The 20,251-nt window shown below is 47.2% G+C and overlaps 1 protein-coding gene across 1 annotated transcript in view; it reads right to left on the bottom strand.

Annotated features, from left to right (window-relative positions):
* Positions 1-19,685, bottom strand: part of LOC137305494 (SH3 domain-binding protein 1-like) — a 35,143-nt gene extending 15,458 nt beyond the window's left edge. The window contains exons 1-9 of the mRNA XM_067974342.1: positions 19,542-19,685; positions 11,722-11,761; positions 10,369-10,473; positions 9,418-9,494; positions 7,852-7,963; positions 3,701-3,777; positions 1,913-2,030; positions 1,179-1,247; positions 588-678 (exon numbers count right to left, since the gene is read on the bottom strand). Of these exons, the coding sequence (XP_067830443.1) occupies positions 588-678; positions 1,179-1,247; positions 1,913-2,030; positions 3,701-3,777; positions 7,852-7,963; positions 9,418-9,494; positions 10,369-10,473; positions 11,722-11,761; positions 19,542-19,597 (745 nt within the window). The 5' untranslated portion in view covers positions 19,598-19,685. The remainder of the gene's footprint in view (positions 1-587; positions 679-1,178; positions 1,248-1,912; positions 2,031-3,700; positions 3,778-7,851; positions 7,964-9,417; positions 9,495-10,368; positions 10,474-11,721; positions 11,762-19,541) is intronic.
* Between the last annotated feature and the right edge of the window lie 566 nt (positions 19,686-20,251).

The raw sequence follows: 20,251 nt of genomic DNA, 5'->3' as shown, positions 1-20,251 counted from the left end.
AGAGTATGGGTGTGAGAGAGTATGGGTGTGAGAGAGTGTATGGGTGTGAGAGAGTATGGGTGTGAGAGAGTATGGGTGTGTGAGAGTATGGGTGTGAGAGAGTATGGGTGTGAGAGAGTGTATGGGTGTGAGAGTGTGTATGGGTGTGAGAGAGTATGGGTGTGAGAGAGTGTATGGGTGTGAGAGTGTATGGGTGTGAGAGAGTATGGGTGTGAGAGAGTGTATGGGTGTGAGAGTGTATGGGTGTGAGAGAGTATGGGTGTGAGAGAGAGTATGGGTGTGAGAGAGAGTATGGGTGTGAGAGAGTATATGTGTGAGAGTATGGGGGTGAGAGAATACGTGTGTGAGAGAGTATGGATGTGCAAGAGAGTATGTGTGTGAGAGAGCATGTGTGTGTGAGAGAGTATGTGTGAGGTTATGAATGAGAGATTGTAACAGTATGTGAGACAAAGAGGGAAGGAGAGAGTATGTGAGTGTGAGAGAAAGAGTGAAGATGAAAAAAGAAAATGCCTTTGTTTCACAGTTTGAGGCTGGATTTGTACCCAGAATGCAGAGAGCGTCAGTCTGCTGCCAGTTTAGATGCTCACCTGAAGAGTTCGGGCTGGCCTTCAGTGTTGGGAGTAAGGCATCCAATGCTCTTAGTGATTTTCTGTGATAATCAGCCTGTATTTCCAATAACTTAAAAAAATAAAAAATAAAATGACTTCTAAGGAATATTATACATCAGGATCCATCATTTACCTTCTCTGGAACATAACAAAGCCAACTTGCATTTATATAGCGCCTTTAACGTAGTAAAACATCCCAAGGCGCTTCTCAGGAACGATTATCAAACAAAATTTGACACTGGGCCATATAAGGAGATATTACGATATAAGCTCGGTCAAAGAAGTAGTTTTAAAGGAGTGTCTTAAAGGAGGAGAGAGAGGCGGAGAGGTTTAGGGAGGGAATTCCAGAGCTTAGGGCCCAGGCAGCTGAAGGCACGGTCGCCAATGGTGAGATGAAGAATATTGGTCCCCAAAATTGGGCCTCATAAAATGGGTGCTACGAGGTTCAATTTCTACCCCATATTCTGAACTTACTATTCCTTTAACTCTCTTATAACCTCTCAATCACCTCCTTTTAATGCTAAAGAGGCCAGGCTTCTCTCGCCTTGTGTATGAAGCTTAGTTACTTACCGAAAAAAAGTAATTGGAGTACTCTTCTTCTTTGCTGGCAAAGTGATACAGGTCAGCAGCATACTCGTCCTATAATAAGATGAAGGAAATGGCCGTCAGTTGTTCCCCAATAAATCATGAATTCTGAAGATACCAAGTCTTTGTTTCACTTTCTTTTGTCTTTGTCCTTGTTTGATGAATTATGTAAGAATCGGGGACATTCCCAGTTCTAGACAGACTAAGCAAGATGGAGTTCAGTGTGGGGAAGTGCGAAGTCATCCACTTTGGATCTGAGAAAGACAAATCGGGGTATTTTCTTAATGGTGCGGTGGAGGGGCAAAGGGATTTAGGGGTCCATGTACAGAAATCACTGAGAGCTAGTGCACAAGTGCAGAAGATAATCAAAAAGGCTAATGGAATGTTGGCCTTTATCTCAAGGGAGCTGAAATTATACTTCAGTTATACAGAGGTTTGGTCAGACCCCATCTGGAGACTGCGTTCTGGGCACCGCACCTCAGGAAGGCTATATTGGCCTTGGAGTGGGTGCAGCACAGATTCACCAGAATGATACCGGGGCTAAAAGGGTTAAATTACGAGGCACGGTGGCTTAAACTAGGTTTGTGTTCCCTTGAGTTTAGAAGGTTGAGGGGTGATCTGATCGAGGTGTTTAATGTGGTCTGGATATGAGCCCAGGACGCAATGCTAAAAGGACATTGCTCATCCAACCTTTGACCCCACTACGTTCCCCATTGTACCTTGGATTGTTCCACTCTCCTCCAAATCTCTTCCACCTCTTCTTTCAGAAGGTCCACTTTAGCTGTCACAGATTGAACAGCAGCACCCGTGGCTCCCGACTTTGTTGCTTGGCTCAACCTAGAAGAGAGAATGGGAAAGTGTTCCAGCGTTACACAAGGCTGGCCCTGAATCGGGGACAACACACAGCCCTTCACTGAACCTCAACTACATCTCAGTTTGAACAAAGCTTTAAGCCAGGGAATTATAGCCCTTGTAAATATCAAAAAGTTAAAAAGCATTTTAATCAATGTTACTCCCTCCTTCTGTCTTCCTGTGAGGCTTCTGATACTTGCCTAAACAGTGATTATCAATTCGTTGGGCAGAAGGGGAAAGAAAAATCAAACATAACTGCTCCCCCTGGCCTTTGGGTTTCAATCGTTGCGTGTGGTATAACTGTAAATAACTCCCTGTATCTCAGTCCCTGTGTGTGTGGTATAACAGTAAATAACTCCCTGTATCTCAGTCCCTGTGTGTGTGGTATAACTGTAAATAACTCCCTGTATCTCAGTCCCTGTGTGTGTGATATAACAGTAAATAACTCCCTGTATCTCGGTCCCTGTGTGTGTGGTATAACAGTAAATAACTCCCTGTATCTCAGTCCCTGTGTGTGTGGTATAACTGTAAATAACTCCCTGTATCTCAGTCCCTGTGTGTGTGGTATAACTGTAAATAACTCCCTGTATCTCAGTCCCTGTGTGTGTGATATAACAGTAAATAACTCCCTGTATCTCGGTCCCTGTGTGTGTGGTATAACAGTAAATAACTCCCTGTATCTCAGTCCCTGTGTGTGTGATATAACAGTAAATAACTCCCTGTATCTCAGTCCCTGTGTGTGTGATATAACAATAAATAACTCCCTGTATCTCAGTCCCTGTGTGTGTGATATAACAATAAATAACTCCCTGTATCTCAGTCCCTGTGTGTGTTGGTATAACAATAAATAACTCCCTGTATCTCGGTCCCTGTGTGTGTTGGTATAACAATAAATAACTCCCTGTATCTCGGTCCCTGTGTGTGTTGGTATAACAGTAAATAACTCCCTGTATCTCGGTCCCTGTGTGTGTGATATAACAGTAAATAACTCCCTGTATCTCAGTCCTTGTGTGGTTGATATAACAGTAAATAACTCCCTGTATCTCAGTCCCTGTGTGTGTGGTATAACTGTAAATAACTCCCTGTACCTCAGTCCCTGTGTGTGTGATATAACAGTAAATAACTCCCTGTATCTCAGTCCTTGTGTGGTTGATATAACAGTAAATAACTCCCTGTATCTCAGTCCCTGTGAGTGTGATATAACAATAAATAACTCCCTGTATCTCAGTCCCTGTGTGTGTTGGTATAACAGTAAATAACTCCCTGTATCTCAGTCCCTGTGTGTGTTGGTATAACAGTAAATAATTCCCTGTATCTCAGTCCCTGTGTGTGTTGGTATAACAGTAAATAACTCCCTGTATCTCAGTCCCTGTGTGTGTTGGTATAACTGTAAATAACTCCCTGTATCTCAGTCCCTGTGTGTGTTGGTATAACAGTAAATAATTCCCTGTATCTCAGTCCCTGTGTGTGTTGGTATAACAGTAAATAACTCCCTGTATCTCAGTCCCTGTGTGTGTTGGTATAACAATAAATAACTCCCTGTATCTCAGTCCCTGTGTGTGTGATATAACAGTAAATAATTCCCTGTATCTCAGTCCCTGTGTGTGTTGGTATAACTGTAAATGTGTGATGAGCTGGGGAGTTTGCTGTTTTACCGATTCTTGGCTGCGGTCCAGTCCAGTGTCAGTTTGGCCAACTGTTTCTTATGTTTGAGAATGTTTGGAAGTTCCTCCTGTTTTAAAAAAAAAACATATGTTAATTTATTCACAGGAAGTGGCCATTCTGGGTCGTTCCTCTCCTTCCCTGAGCTTCCTCGCTCTCACTGGGATGTCCGGTCCTACCGTCTCTGGTACCTCAACCAAAGGCGGCCGTTCTCCGTGTGTGAACTTAGACCGTGAGGAGGTCAATTTCCTCAGCCGTTCTGCTGATCGTGTCGGCCGTAACTTTGGAGATCGAGCGGCAGAAACACCCGGAAGGTCAGCGTGAGATCCCGTGCGGAAATCCCCCCCCAGAGTGTCGGCAGGCCCTTCAAATGGAGAGGGTCTGATGGCCATACCCATCCCTCCCTCTCCTGGTAACCACGTGCGAGAACGTCCTCTCCACCATTGGCGGCCGTGCCTTCAGCTGGCTAAACCTCTCCGCCTCTCTCTCCTCCTTTAAGACGCTCCTTAAAACCTACCTCTTTGACCAAGCTTTTGGTCACCTGTCCTAATAACTCTTTGTGTGGCAAATTTTGTCACTTCCTGCTTTACTATGTTAAAGGCGCTATATAAATGCAAGTTGATGCTGTTGGGGTGGGGGAGCATGGAGGCCTGGCTAACTATTCCCCCCCCCAGGACCCCCGCCCCCACAGTCCAGGGGAGCTGTGGCCAATTGTACCACTCCCTTCTGTCCGATTGGACTCAGATCAGCTGTCAGGCACATCCAAGAGCCTGTGGTTGGTCTTCAGCCTTACCTGCCCAGCGGAAACTGGGTGGGTGGGCAGTTAACAAGGAGCAGGTTACTTGTCCCACTCGATGCAAATCGGCCTCAAATTAGGGTGGGTAGCTGTCCGGTTAACGTCAGCGATGTGGCCGACGCCATCTCGAAAGGGGGCCCCACCCCCACCCTCCGCATTCGCAATCCCCCCCTCCTGCCCCCCGCAGTTTACCTCGCTGGAGACCACCCTGGCCCGATCTTGAGGCCTCAATCCGGTGAGCTGAGTCGGGACCCCTGTTTAGCCCCCCCAGCCGGGGCCTCAACATCACAATGGAGGGGGGGGGGGGCTCTCCCCCTGCCAGAATGGCCGGTCAAAGGTCAAAATCGACTCCAGCGCACACTGGGTGTTGGTGCACAGACACTCCTGCAGCGCGGTCTCACGTCACACCCACACTGCCTAACCGCAGGCAACACAACCACACCGACCTGCTCCCGGGCCTATTTTCGGACTCCGTCGCAGAGCAGCGACTGAGCCCAGACCTGAGAACTGCAGCTCAGGCTCTACCTGGGCAGGACCTGGTTTGCTCTGCTCTGCCTCCGGCCCGGCCTATAACGTTAACAGTCTCGTTTAGGAGAGAGCTCCGTGCGTGCTCGGGTTATGTGTGCGTGCAGTCCTCTGTCTTTCCCACCATGACCCCGCTCCAGTTTTTTTCCTCTGTTTTGGGTCTTCGCGGTGCCCCGATCCGCACCAGCAAACACCAACTCGCCAGTGGCCCCAAGGGTACTCAAGATGGCGGTTAATTGAGTGACCCCAAACAGCACTTGGCTTCGAGTGACCCCAAACGTCACCACATCGAGTGACCCCCAAACATCACCACATTGAGTGACCCCCAAACATCACCACATTGAGTGACCCCCAAACATCACCACATTGAGTGACCCCCAAACGTCACCACATCGAGTGACCCCCAAACATCACCACTTGGCATCGAGCGACCCCCAAAGTCACCATTTGGCATTGAGTGACCCCCAAAGTCACCATTTGGCATTGAGTGACCCCCCCCAAGCCCCTCATGCGCCTCCAAAATGACAGGGAGCTGGATCCTGAGATTTATTGCTGCTGCCTCAGGATATTTGGATGTATAAAGAAGTAGTTTATGATTTCACTGCACATGAAATCTCTCATCCCCTCCATCTTTAGACTGTGAGACTTACAGCTTGAAAAACAGGAAGAGGAAATTAAATAGTTCCAGAGGGTGACTGCGAGCAAGCCTCATATAAATGGAAGCCTTTGGCACTGAACCAACCAGGAACCTCTCTGCCCTTTGGTGTAAAACCACATGCACTGGCACATAATGTACACTGACTGTTATATACACAGACTCTGTTAGATGTACCATATACACTGACTGTTAGATGTACCATATACACTGACTGTTATATATACCATATACACTGACTGTTAGATGTACCATATACACTGACTGTTATATATACCATATACACTGACTGTTATATATACCATATACACTGACTGTTAGATGTACCATATACACTGACTGTTATATATACCATATACACTGACTGTTAGATGTACCATATACACTGACTGTTAGATGTACCATATACACTGACTGTTATATATACCATATACACTGACTGTTAGATGTACCATATACACTGACTGTTAGATGTACCATATACACTGACTGTTAGATGTACCATATACACTGACTGTTATATATACCATATACACTGACTGTTAGATGTATCATATACACTGACTGTTATATATACCATATACACTGACTGTTAGATGTACCATATACACTGACTGTTATATATACCATATACACTGACTGTTATATATACCATATACACTGACTGTTAGATGTACCATATACACTGACTGTTATATATACCATATACACTGACTGTTATATATACCATATACACTGACTGTTATATATACCATATACACTGACTATAAACGGCTCTTATCAAATTCACAAATGACATCCCATGTGACTGTGACCATGGTAATCTATCCCTCCTCATCCTTCTCCACCTGTCCGCAGCCTTTGACTCGGTTGACCACACCATCCTCCTCCAGCACCTCTCCTCCGTCGCCCGGCTGGGTGGGACTGCACTCGTCTGGTTCCATTCTTATCTCTCCAATTGTAGCCAGACAATCACCTGCAATGGCTTCTCTTCCTGCTCCTGCACCGCTACCTCTGGAGACCCCCCCAAGGAGCTATCCTTGGCCCCCTCCTATTTCTCATCTAAATGCTGCCCCTTGGTGACATCATCCGAAAACACGTCAGATTCCTTATGTACGCTGAAAACAGGCAGCTCTACCTCACCACCTCCCTCGGCCCCTCCACTGTCTCTCATTTGTCACACTGCTTGTCCACCATCCAGTACTGGATGAGCAAAAATTTCCTCCAACTAAATATTGGGAAGACCGAAGCCATTGTCTTTGGTCCCATCTGCAGACTCCGTTTCCTACCTACAGACTCCATCCCTCTCCCTGGCCACTGTCTGAGGCTGGACCAAACCATTCGCAACCTTGGTGTCCTATCTGACCCTGAGATGAGTTTCTGACCATATATCTGCTCCATCACCAAGACCGCCTACTTCCACCTCCGTAACATCACCCGTCTCCGTCCCTGCCTCAGCTCATCTGCTGCTGAAACCCTCATCCATGCCTTTGTTACCTCCAGACTCGACTATTCCAATGGTCACCTGGCCGGCCTCCCATCTTCCACCCTCCATAAACTTGAGCTCATTCAAAACTCTGCTGCCCCGTATCCTAACTCGCACCAAGTCTTGTTCTCCCATCACCCCTGTGTTCGCTGACCGGTCTGGGAACGCCTCGATTTTAAAATTCTCATCCTTGTTTCCAATTCCTCCATGGCCTCGCCCCCTCCCTATCTCTGTAACCTCCTCCAGCCCTACAACCCTCCGAGATCTCTGCGCTCCTCCGATTCTTGCCTCTTGCGCATCCCCGATTTTAATCGCTCCACCATTGGCGGCCGTGTCTTCAGCTGCCTCGGCCCTAAGCTCTGGAATTCCCTCCCTAAACCTCTCCGCCTCTCTCTCTCCTCCTTTAAGACGCTCCTTAAAACCGACCTCTTTGACCAAGCTTTTGGTCACCTGTCCCAATATCTCCTTATGTGGCTCGGTGTCAAATTTTGTTTGATAATCGCTCCTGTAAAGCGCCGTGGGACGTTTTACTACGTTAAAGGTGCTATATAAATGCAAGCTGTTGTTGTTGTTGTTGTTTTTGTTGTTGTAGTTGTAGTAGTAGTAGTAGTAGTAGTATACCATATACACTGAGCGTTATATACACCGACCCTGTTATGTGCGATTTTTTTTCTTTCCTTACCTCAGCCAGTTTAAAGAGTGGATCCAGGACCTCTTTCTCCAGTTGAAGTTCGTGTTCTGCAAGGACCTTTGCCAAAGTACTTTCGACGAAACAGCAAACCTCCATCATTTTCCTGTGGGAGGAATGATTGAAATATGAGAAACAGGACTTGACTCCATGGGGAGGAGGGACTGAGCGACGCATTGGGTCGCACAAGATCATGTCAGGTCCCGAGCCTCGGTTCAAAGCGCCTCTCTCTGAGCGGGGTGTGGGGGGGTCTACTGGACTAAACGCTGGGGGCTTAAAGGGTTAAATCACGAGGCCAGGTTGCGTAAACTTGGCTTGTATTTCTTTGAGTTTAGAAGATTGAGGGGTGATCTGATCGAGGTGCTTAAAATGATAAAGGGGTAGATGCGGAGAAATTATTTCCTCTGCTGAGCGAATCAAGAACGAGGGGACATAATCTTAAAATTAGAGCCCGGCCGTTCAGGAGTTTTTTTTTTTTTTTTATTCATTCACGGGATGTGGGCGTCGCTGGCAAGGCCGGCATTTATTGCCCATCCCTAATTGCCCTTGAGAAGGTGGTGGTGAGCCGCCTTCTTGAACCGCTGCAGTCCGTGTGGTGACGGTTCTCCCACAGTGCTGTTAGGAAGGGAGTTCCAGGATTTTGACCCAGCGACGATGAAGGAACGGCGATATATTTCCAAGTCGGGATGGTGTGTGACTTGGAGGGGAACGTGCAGGTGGTGTTGTTCCCATGCGCCTGCTGCTCTTGTCCTTCTAGGTGGTAGAGGTCGCGGGTTTGGGAGGTGCTGTCGAAGAAGCCTTGGCGAGTTGCTGCAGTGCATCCTGTGGATGGTGCACACTGCAGCCACAGTGCGCCGGTGGTGAAGGGAGTGAATGTTTAGGGTGGTGGATGGGGTGCCAATCAAGTGGGCTGCTTTATCTTGGATGGTGTCGAGCTTCTTGAGTGTTGTTGGAGCTGCACTCATCCAGGAGTGAAATCAGGAAGCACTTTTTCACACAAAGGGGGGTGGAAATCTGGAACTCTCTCCCCCAAAAGGCTGTGGGTGCTGGGGGTCAATTGGAGCTTTCAAGACTGAGATTGATCGATTTTTGTTAGAGGGTGTCGAGTGATATGGAGCAAAGGCGGGAAAATGAAGAAGAAGAAAGAACTTGCATTTATATAGCGCCTTTCACGACCTCAGGACGTCCCAAAGCGCTTTACAGCCAATGAAGTACTTCTTGAAGTGTAGTCACTGTTGTAATGTAGGAAATGTGACAGCCAATTTGCGCACAGCAAGATCCCACAATCAGCAGTGTGATAATGACCAGATCATCTGTTTTTAGGTCTTGGTTGAAGGATAAATATTGGGCGGGACACCAGGGAGAACTGACCCCAAGCCTAGATTATGTGTTCCAGTCTCTGGATCAGGGGACCCAGACTGACTTTCCCACCCCTCGCTTAGGGTAGAAGCTGACACAGCACAGGCCAATGATGGAAGCGAGGAACCTTAGTAATGGCTCAATACCCCGATCTTGTTCAGGCCACTAACCTCCAAAGTTAATCGATGGCTTCATACTCACCTGATACAGGATTCACTGTCCAATTCTCGACAGCTCTCCGCCATGCTCTGCGAAAGAGTCATTAGGGGCATCTTTTTCTGCGAAACATGAAAGAAACCATTAAGTGTTGACACATGGCTGGCGGAATGTGGGTGCGATGAGTGGCCGGCAGGGAGGATGTGGGTAGTCTCGGCCCAGAAGCAGGAAGGCATTCAAAAGTGATTGAGACATGTCGGCGTCAAGTGAGAGGCTAAAGGACGAGAGTGTGAGCCTAAAGGGGACACAGTGGGGCCTGGGACAGTGGGCATGAGCGTAGAGTTAGCCAAGGAGTGGAAAGGCAGCAACACAGCCGAGAGGTGGAATTAAATAATGTCTTGGTTAGGCCTTATTTAGAATACTGTATCCAGTTTTGTCCCCACACATGGCGGGTGAGATAGAGGCTTTGGAAAAGATTCAGAAGATAGCTACAAGTTTAAAACACCTCAGCTACCCAGATAGGTTTAAAGAGCTAAGTCAATATACTTTAGGGAAGTGCAGATTCTGGGGTGATTTGATTGAGGTCAATAAAATAATGAAGGGGCTTGACTGATAATTTGTTCCAATTAGAGAGATTGGGATGGAGCAGGGGCCATGCTAATACATTACACAGGGTAAATGATAGGTTAGATGTTAGTTCTTTTCCCAAGGAATAGTAGGCGTATGGAACAAGTTGCCCACTTGTGAGGTGAGTGCTGATTCATTGTGTACCTTCGCGAGAGAGCTGGACTGGATCCTGGCTGGGGCGGAGATGGCCTAATACCAGAGGTAAATAATTTAAGTCACGGTCAGTGTGGTGGCCTGGACAAGTTTCACGTGCGGTAGACGGTAGACAATCACTTGCACAATCACTCGCTTACAAGAGTGGAAAGGACTGTCTCTCCACCAGTGGTGACCTCCTGACTTCAACTAGACAGATGGAGCCTCTTGACTTACCAGACGCTTCTCAAGATCCGACCCTTGTTGACCCTGAAGACAAGCCAATAGCCTCTTGTGTGTGTTGTACGTTGCCCGCTTGGCGGGCTCTATCCTGTTTTCAAACTGAGCAAAGGTGGAGACAAAAGAGGCGCGAGGTCAGCTTGTTTAATAAAAGCAGCATTGTCATAGAAACAGGTCACGGTCAAAGTCTGGATGAAGAAAGGCCTTTGACCAATTGGAACTCATCCGTCCAGAATAGCAACCCTACTGCCTGCCCGTTATAACTTTAAACACCCACCTGAACAGAGCGATAGCAACTTCAGCTTAAGGCCTCATCCTAAGGATGGCCTCTCACACGAAGCAGGACTCCCTCAGTACCACATTGGAGTGTTAGTACTCTCAGTACTACATTGGAGTGTTAGTACTCTCAGTACTACATTGGAGTGTTACTACTCTCTCAGTACCATTGGAGTGTTAGTACTCTTTCACCACTATATTAGAGTATCAGTACTCCCTCAGTACTACATTGGAGTGTTAGTACTCTCAGTACTACATTGGGGTGTTAGTGCTCTCAGTACCACATTGGAGTGTTAGTACTCTCAGTACTACATTGGAGTGTTAGTACTCTCAGTACTACATTGGAGTGTTACTACTCTCTCAGTACCATATTGGAGTGTTAGTACTCTTTCACCACTATATTAGAGTATCAGTACTCCCTCAGTACTACATTGGAGTGTTAGTACTCTCAGTACTACATTGGAGTGTTAGTACTCTCAGTACTACATTGGGGTGTTAGTGCTCTCAGTACCACATTGGAGTGTTAGTACTCTCAGTACTACATTGGAGTGTTAGTACTCTCAGTACTACATTGGAGTGTTAGTACTCTCAGTACTACATTGGGGTGTTAGTGCTCTCAGTACCACATTGGAGTGTTAGTACTCTCAGTACCACACTGGAGTGTTAGTACTCCCTCAGTATTACATTGGAGTGTTACTACTCTCTCAGTACTATATTGGAGTGTTAGTACTCTTTCACCACTATATTAGAGTATCAGTACTCCCTCAGTACTACATTGGAGTGTTAGTACTCTCAGTACTACATTGGAGTGTTAGTACTCTCAGTACTACATTGGGGTGTTAGTGCTCTCAGTACCACATTGGAGTGTTAGTACTCTCAGTACCACACTGGAGTGTTAGTACTCCCTCAGTATTACATTGGAGTGTTACTACTCTCTCAGTACTATATTGGAGTGTTAGTACTCTTTCACCACTATATTAGAGTATCAGTACTCCCTCAGTACTACATCGGAGTGTTAGTAATCCCTCAGTACTATGGTGGAGTCGCATTACTCTGTAGCATAGATGGCTGTACCTGGATAAGATCTTCACTGAGAAGTTCCGAATTCTCACTTCTGGAAAGAAAAGAAAAACACAAGATCAGCACTGGGATTCACTTAAAAACTACTTCTGAGAGATTGCAAGGAACCTGGTACATTGCATTTTCATCTCATACAATACGGCTCAGATATTTACGCAATCATCTGGAGCCTTTCCCACTGGGAGAGGGTATTGGGAATTTTGGGTGCCGCTCCTACGATTTTCCGTTGTGGGAAGCATGTGCCCAAAATTCCGATCGGTGCTCCCATCGGGGGGAGAGTCGGCACCAGGAGGCACCGTCAGGCACCCACTAATCTCTTCTCCATTCCTTCTGTTAAGACCTAGACACAATCCTGTGTGAGTATGGAAGTGAATGGAAACAGAATCAAGGGCATGGACCCCCATATCAGGAATGGAGCCAGGATCAGGTCCTTGGGGGCCACGGTGGGTTAGAAGCTGGTTTTATACGTCTGGACCCTCTTAGTCCAGACCCAGCCAAGACTATTGGGATGAACGTCTCGAGATATTGGAGGGATGTCCGTGGACATTCACTAATACCATGTCCATTCCAACTGCTGCCATCTACACTGCGTCCCAACAAAGTCTCCCAGCCCCTGAAGACTAGCCCCTGCCTCAAGTATAACATTATTCTGCACCAGCCATCCTAAGGGCCCATGGCTGCTAGGATCTTCATTAAGATGCTCCAGACTTATTTGATGTGGCACCCTGACAGCCAGGAGGCTAAGGAGACTTTAAACCCCATTAATCTGGACCAGATTTGGACCAAGATTGCAGAAATGAAATTCCAGCATCTAAAATCACTGAAAGGAACCTGATGGGAGGTTCGGAAAGGTGGATTAGATAGACCAATGGTTAGCTCCTGCCCAAAACATTACTACATTACTATATGTGTCAGCCTTGGTTCATAAGAATATAAGAAAAAGGAGCAGGAGTAGGCCATACGGCCCCTCGAGCCTGCTCTGCCATTCAATAAGTTCATGGCTGATCTTCAACCTCAACTCCACTTTCCCGCCTAATCCCCATATCCCTTGATTCCCTTAGTCTCCAAAAATCTATCGACAGCTGAGCATCCACAGCCCTCTGGGGTAGAGAATTCCAAATATTCACCACCCTCTGAGTGAAGAAATTTCTCCTCATCTCAATCCTAAATGGCCGACCCCTTATCCTGAAACTAGTGGTGACATTCTTGCTTCTGAGTCAGAAGGTCATGGGTTCACGCCCCACGCCAGTGATTTGAGCACATAATCTAGGCTGACACTCCAGTGCAGTACTGATGGAGTGCTGCACTGTCGGAGGTGCCGTCTTTCGAATGAAACATTAAAGTGGGGCCCCATCTGCCCTCTCAGGTGAACATAAAAGATCCCATGGCCACTATTCGAAGAAAGCAGAAGAGTCCTGGCCAACATCAACCAACATCACTAAAACAGATTATCTGGTCATTAACACACTGCTGTTTGTGGGTTGCTACGTTTCCTACATTACAACAGTGACTACACTTCAAAAGTACTTCATTGGCTGTGAAGCACTTTGGGGCATTCTGAGGTTGTGAAAGGTGCTATATAAATGCACATTACTTCATATATAATCTACTGTAATACGTAGGCCCTCTTATCCTGTGTCCATTCCCGATATTGCATTCGACACTCTTGTTCCAGTCTCCTATGCTCTCCACATTCACACAGTCTGCTGCTGGAGTGTGGGACTATCCGTCGTGTTAATGTCCTGAGAGGGAGTGACTTGGACAACCTCTATCCCATGTTTCATTTCTAATTCCCTTGAGTATAGAAGATTAAGGGGTGACCTAATTGAGGTGTTTAAGATGATTGAAGGAGTTGATAGGGTAGATAGAGAGAAACTATTTCCTCCGGTGGGGGGAGTCCAGAACAAGGGGGCAGAACCTTAAAATTAGAGCTAGGCCGTTCAGGTGTGATGTCAGGAAGCACTTCTTCACACAAAGGGGAGTGGAAATCTGGAACTCTCTCCCCCAAAAAGCTGTTGAGGCTGGGGGTCAATTGAAAATTTCAAAACTGAGATTGATAGATTTTTGTTGGGTAAGGGTATTAAGGGTCACGGAACCAAGGCGGGTAAATGGAATTAAGATACTGATCGGCCATGATCTAATTGAATGGCGGAACAGGCTCGAGGGGCTGAATGGCCTCCTCCTGTTCCTATGTTACACTTGGATTCAATGAAACGCAAACGCTGACTGCGATTGCATGTTTATTGGTATGGGTTCCATTGCAGATTTGGCAGTTCCTACATATTCATGAAGTAACCCGTTATTTTTAGGTTTCTAGAAGAACTGAGAAGCTTTGCTTGGAGATAATCTTGAGAGATGTGCAGTCGGTGAACCTCACAAGCAGAACTGAGGGGAGGAAATGACTGCTGCACAGAATGAAACGCTTCTTCAATTCCCTACGCACAGCACCAAGCATTCCCAGCACAAGTACTTAGAACAGGCCAGACGAGACGAGTTATCGCCACCTTAATTCTCCCCATTGCCCTGCGATTATAAGAAAGAAAGGTCTTGCATTTATATAGCGTCTTTCACGACCTCAGGACATCCCAAGGCGCTTTGCAGCCAATGAAATACTTTTTGAAGTGTAGTCACTGTTAGAATTTTGGAAACGTGGCAGCCAGTTTGCACACAGCAAGATCCCACAACAGCAATGTGATAATGACCAGATAATCTGTTTTTACTGATGTCGGTTGAGGGATGAATATTGGCCAGGACACCAAGGAGAACTGATCCACTCTTCTTCGAAATAGTGCTGAGGGATCTTTAACATCCACCTGAGAGGGCAGACGGGATCTTGGTTTAACGTCACATCCGAAAGACGGCACCTCCGACAGTGCAGCACTCCCTCAGTACTGGCACCAGGAGTGTCAGCCTAGATTTTGTGCTCAAGTCTCTGGAGTGGGACTTGAACCCATGAACTGCTGACTCAGAGGCGAGAGAGTGCTACCACTGAGCCACGGCTGACATCTTTATATAATGTTAAGCTCCTTCTCTCCTGCTTCATTGTATACTCCTGTAGCGTGGGTTAGATGCAGGGTAAAACTCCCCCAAGGAACGTCACCAATTCGTTTATCCCCATCTTCAGAAGAAAGCCTCCTATTCCACAGTGTGAACTTTCCATTTCATGCACCAACTACCCTTGTGACGTCTTGGAATGAGTATGTCCATTTAGATTCAACTTGCATTAAATCGAGGACATCTTTGCGCTACCAACTCATGCGTGTTAGAAACTTGGTTTCGACTGCCTCAGACTGCTTTTGCATGGAACCCTGAGAGCTGACAGAAAGGAAAAGCTTCCAACGCATCAGTCTGGGCCGAATTCAACCCCAAGTCCCGGAGTTAGAAGGGCAGTGTCTAACCCATTGATGAAGGAACGTTTCCTGATGTTCTATGCTATTGATTTTCCCACAGAGGCTACATTCAAAGCCAAATCCCAGAAGTGAAAGGACACTGCACAGAAACTGTTCGAATCCCAGTTCCTGGTCACAAGGTGACCATTACAAACATTTAGAATTAACACCAAATTATATCGTGCCTTTAACATAGCAAAACGTCCCATGACGCTTCACAGGAGCGTTTTCAGACAAAAATTGACACCGAGCCAAAGATGGAGACATTAGGACAGGTGACCAAAAGCTTGGTCAAAGAGATAGGTTTTAAGAAGCGTCATAAAGCAGGATAGAGAGGCAGAGAGGTTTGGGGAGGGAATTCAGAGCTTAGGGCCCAGGCAGCTGGGGCACGGCCGCCAATGGTGGAGCGAAGGAAATCGGGGATGGGCAAGTGGCCAGAATTGGAGGAACGGGAGGGTTGTGGGGCTGGAGGAGGTTACAGAGATAGGGAGGGGCAAGGCCATGGAGGGATTTGAAAGCAAGGCTGAGGATTTTAAAATCGAGTCGTTCCCGGACCGGGAGTAGGTTAGCAAGCATAAGAGTGATGGGTGAACGGGACTTGGTGCGGGTTAGGATATGGGCCAGCAGAGTTTTGGATGAGCTCAAGTTTACGGAGGGGGTCACCATTGACCAGAAACTTAACTGGACCAGCCATATAAATACTATGGCTACGAGAGCAGGTCGGAGGCTGGGAATTCTGCAGCGAGTGACTCACCTCCTGACTCCCCAAAGCCTTTCCACCATCTACAAGGCACAAGTCAGGAGTGTGATGAAATACTCTCCACTTGCCTGGATGAGTGCAGCTCCAACAACACTCAAGAAGCTCCACACTATCCAAGATAAAGCAGCCCGCTTGATTGGCACCCCATCCACCACCCTAAACATTCACTCCCTTCACCATCGGTGCACAGTGGCTGCAGTGTGTACCATCCACAGGATGCACTGCAGCAACTCGCCAAGGCTTCTTCGACAGCACCTCCCAAACCCACGACCTCCACCACCTAGAAGGACAAGAGCAGCAGGCACATGGGAACAACACCACCTGCACGTTCCCCTCCAAGTCACACACCATCCTGACTTGGAAATATATCGCCGTTCCTTCATCGTCGCTGGGTCAAAATCCTGGAACTCCCTACCTAACAGCATTGTGGGAGAACCTTCACCACACGGACTGCAGCGGTTCAAGAAGGCGGCTCACCACCACCTTCTCAAGGGCAATTAGGGATGGGCAATAAATGCCGGCCTCGCCAGCGAGGCCCACATCCCGTGAACGAATAAAAAAAATGGGAGGCCGGCCAGGGGAGCATTGGAACTTTCGAGTTTGGAGGTAACAATAGCATGGATGAGGGTTTCAGCAGCAGTTATGCAAATAATTGTGATTAACGGTGTAGTTACATGGCAACGAGCAGTCTGACACCAGCCATTTCACTTTGAGTTCTAACCAGGAAGCGGCCTATTGACACTGCTCTGCTGCTTAGCTGAGATTCTAACCGTCCTGCCTCAGAGAGTTATGAGCATGCCTGGATACAGCGTGGAAATACCTGTCCCCCAACAGTTAGGGATTAAAATGTTCAGGGAGCGGGGAGGGGAGAATCTCTACTCTCCAATTATTTAAATTAAGCTTATTTAGGTTTACAAAGTGTTCGACTTTGCAAACCAGGTTTGAGACTTTGCACCGTGTGGTGTTACACTGAAGTGTGAGACAACGCCTTCTATCTCACTTCACTTCGGAACCAGTTTGGGTCTTGACTCCAGATTTATAAGGGGTCGATTTTAACTCCTCTGCTGAACGGGAATAGTGTGTGAGAGGGGTTAAAATCGGACGAGTCGATTCCCAATTGGAATTCCCAACATATCCAATCTAGGCTCATGTGTCGCCTTCAAAGTTCCACGGTGTAGCCCTAAATGGCCCAAGGGGGCGGAAAGCTGGGACGCCCCTATTCCAAGAGGAGGGCTTTTTGCTCAAAGGACTCTCAATTTTAGGTAGGAGTTTGTGAGAAAGTTCGAGATAAGTCCTCATGTTGGGGGAGGGGGTCGCAAGATGAGACTAGCCTGTGGATCAATCCAGAGCTGCAGGAATCCTGGGAAACCATGTCACCTTTTTAAAAAATTCATTCTCAGGATGTGGGCGTCACAGGCAAGGCCGATATTTCTTGCCCATCCCTAGTTGCCCTGAGAAGGTGGTGGGCCTTCTTTCATAGAATTACGCAGAATCTACAGCACAGAAACAGGCCATTCGGCCCAACTAGTCTGTGCTGGTGTTTATACGTTATCACCATAACCTTCCATTTGATTCTGTTTGATTCAAGTGCATGGTTTACTAGGCCCCTTCAGAGGGTTGATAAGAGTCGACCATGTTGGTGTGGGACTGGAGTCACATGTAGGGCCAGACCGGTCGCCGGTGGGCAGCAGGCTTGATCAGCTCAGATGTCGGTCGAGGGCTCCTCCTGGCTCCACATTCTGGTAGGTAAAAAACTTAAAGCTTGCTTTTCGGGTGGCAGCGTCCAGCGGTCCCTTTAAGGACGGCTGGTTTGGCCGCTATGCGGCCAAGGAAACTGACCGCACCGTGCTGTGGTCATTCGCAGTCCAATTTCACGAAGGGGCCTGAAACAGGCGTTAGGCCCCTGATTTGCATATCCTCTGCACGCCTGCAGCGAAGCCCTAACCAATATGGCGGGTGGCGCACTTCTGGCGCGGAATAAACTTGCGCAAAGCCAGGCGCCATATTGGAACCTTGGTGACCCATTTTACGCCTGTAAAACGGGCTCAGCATCACCCAATTTCTGGGCCCCCAGTCTTAGGGGTTGGTTAGACACAGTCATGTATTGGTTGCAGTTCTGAGACCCTCATAGTCGGAAGGATAATTGAACCATAGAAAGGGGACAGTGAAGCTTCAGGAGGACGAGGCCAGGAATGAAAAGATATCGTTAACAAGCAGAGCTCGACAAAAACGGAAGCATTTTACGTCCTGGATCTGAGATAAATAAGAGGGTAATCGAGGTTTTCAAAATTATGAATTGGGTTTCAGAAGGTGACGAGGGAAAGATTGATTCCACTGGTTGGTGAGTCGGTAACAAGGGGCACAGACCAATGAATGTCACTCGGAGAACGAAGGGGGAAGTTGGAAGGAATCCTTTTTTAACAACGAGTGTCATTAGAACATGGAATGTTTTATCACAAGGAGACAGAGACTGAAACATTTTGAAAGGGACTTGGATAAGTATGTGTAAAGGAGGAATATTAAAGGACGTGGGGAAAGGGAAATGGGATTAGAGCAGAGAGGTCAGGCATGGTGGCACAGGCGCGATGGGCCGAATGCCCTCCTTTTGTGCTGTAATGTAGGATGCAACCAGGGGGATGGGGAGAGCGTACAACAGGAAAGATGTCAACACTGGATTTTAACAATTTATTGATTTTACACCATAATTTTGCAGGACTTGCCAAGCGAAAAGAGAGAGAAATTCACAAATCGCACGTGCAAAATCAATAAATTATGACTGAAATCGAGATTGTTGCTCACGCTCTGTAGGCTCTCGTACTCCACGGAGGTAAGTCTTTGAAGCCGGGAACGATTCTACGGGGGGGGGGGGCGGGGAGGAGGAGGAGGCGGGGGAGAGGGGAATCGGAAGCAGCAGCAGGCCATGATGCTAAGATTGTCCTGTGGGTGTAGAGAGTTCCACCTGTACAGGCAGAATCTGAGAGCTACACTCTGGTATTGGTGGTTTCGTCTTTATTTTGGGAGCTCGAAAGAAATGCTGCTGAAAGTAACGGCAGGAGAATTAACAGGAACTTGCTCCTAGAATAAGACGGGTCTGTGGGAAATTCTCCGGGGAGGGGTGGAATTAAGGGCCTTGGTAACACTGGACTCTTCGGTACTGGCCGGTCGGATTGGCCAAAAGATAACAGTGCCACGCTCTGCCCTGAAAACAATCAGGCCAAGGTGCCAAGGAGTAATTCCGTGATCCCTTACCCCCCCCCGCCCTCAGTGAGGAGCAGGGCTCACGAGGGGGTGCACGATGGGAGTCCATGGGGGTTTAGCCTGTGCCTCAGCTCCCCAACGTCAAAAAGTGGGGGAGGGGAGGAGAGGGAAGACTGCTATTTATACCGAAATCATGAATCCGTTCCTACAGTTACGATTCCGCGACCAAAAAAAAAGGCACCCAGACAAATCAGTCCCCTGTGCCGTCCCCTGTTATACAGTCTCATGATTATTAGTCCAGTTGGTGTTTCCTGTCCGACAGCAACAATTCCCCTTTTTTTATATGACAAAAGTTCTGCTGAAGTCAAATACATCGGCAAGAGAGTTACTTCCTAATTTGAGTATTGCAAAACCAACAGGCAAACCCGTTTGAAAAATCTTACACCGATCTTCTGATCGTTTCTTACCTGCCGGCAGTGTGGTTTGCGAGCTGTAACATCCGATTAAACTGTTTCTTCATCATAATTTTTTAAAAAATTATATAGATATATATAGATAGATGTGTGTGTGTACTTTACTTCACTTGGAGTTGTGGTTCCTACTCTACTGCACAGTCCAGTGTAGTAGGCGTGTGTTCAGTATATCTGTTCCCTCCCACAAGGGGTAAAAAGGAAACTTGTCTTAAAGCAAGACTGACGTTTATGAATCACTTACATTGCGAGGAAACGGTGGGATTTTAAGTGAAGCTTTTCCCTATCTTTTTTATGGTCGCCCCCTCCCGATTATCTGAAGGGTATGTGGGTTTTTTTTTTAAAGAAAGCACCTCCTATCACGTCCTCGTCTCGAAACGTCTCATGGCCAATCAGTTGCTTTGGAAGTGCTATTGTTATATCAGGGGATGTGGCAGAGAATTTGGACACTGCAAGGTCCCACAGACAGCAATGAGATGAACTGACCAATGAATAAACTAGATTATCCAGAGAACCTGTCACTGGGAGACTCACTAATAAACTACATTGTGAACCTGTCACTAGGAGACTCACTAATAAACTACATTGTGAACCTGTCACTAGGAGACTCACTAATAAACTACATTGTGAACCTGTCACTAGGAGACTCACTAATAAACCAGGTTGTTCCGGGAACCTGTCACTAGGAGACTCACTAATAGACTCAG

The sequence above is a fragment of the Heptranchias perlo genome, chromosome 40 (assembly GCF_035084215.1).
Source record: "Heptranchias perlo isolate sHepPer1 chromosome 40, sHepPer1.hap1, whole genome shotgun sequence".
In the NCBI taxonomy this organism is placed as follows: Eukaryota; Metazoa; Chordata; class Chondrichthyes; order Hexanchiformes; family Hexanchidae; genus Heptranchias; species Heptranchias perlo.
This window is presented reverse-complemented; position numbering and strand designations above follow the sequence as displayed.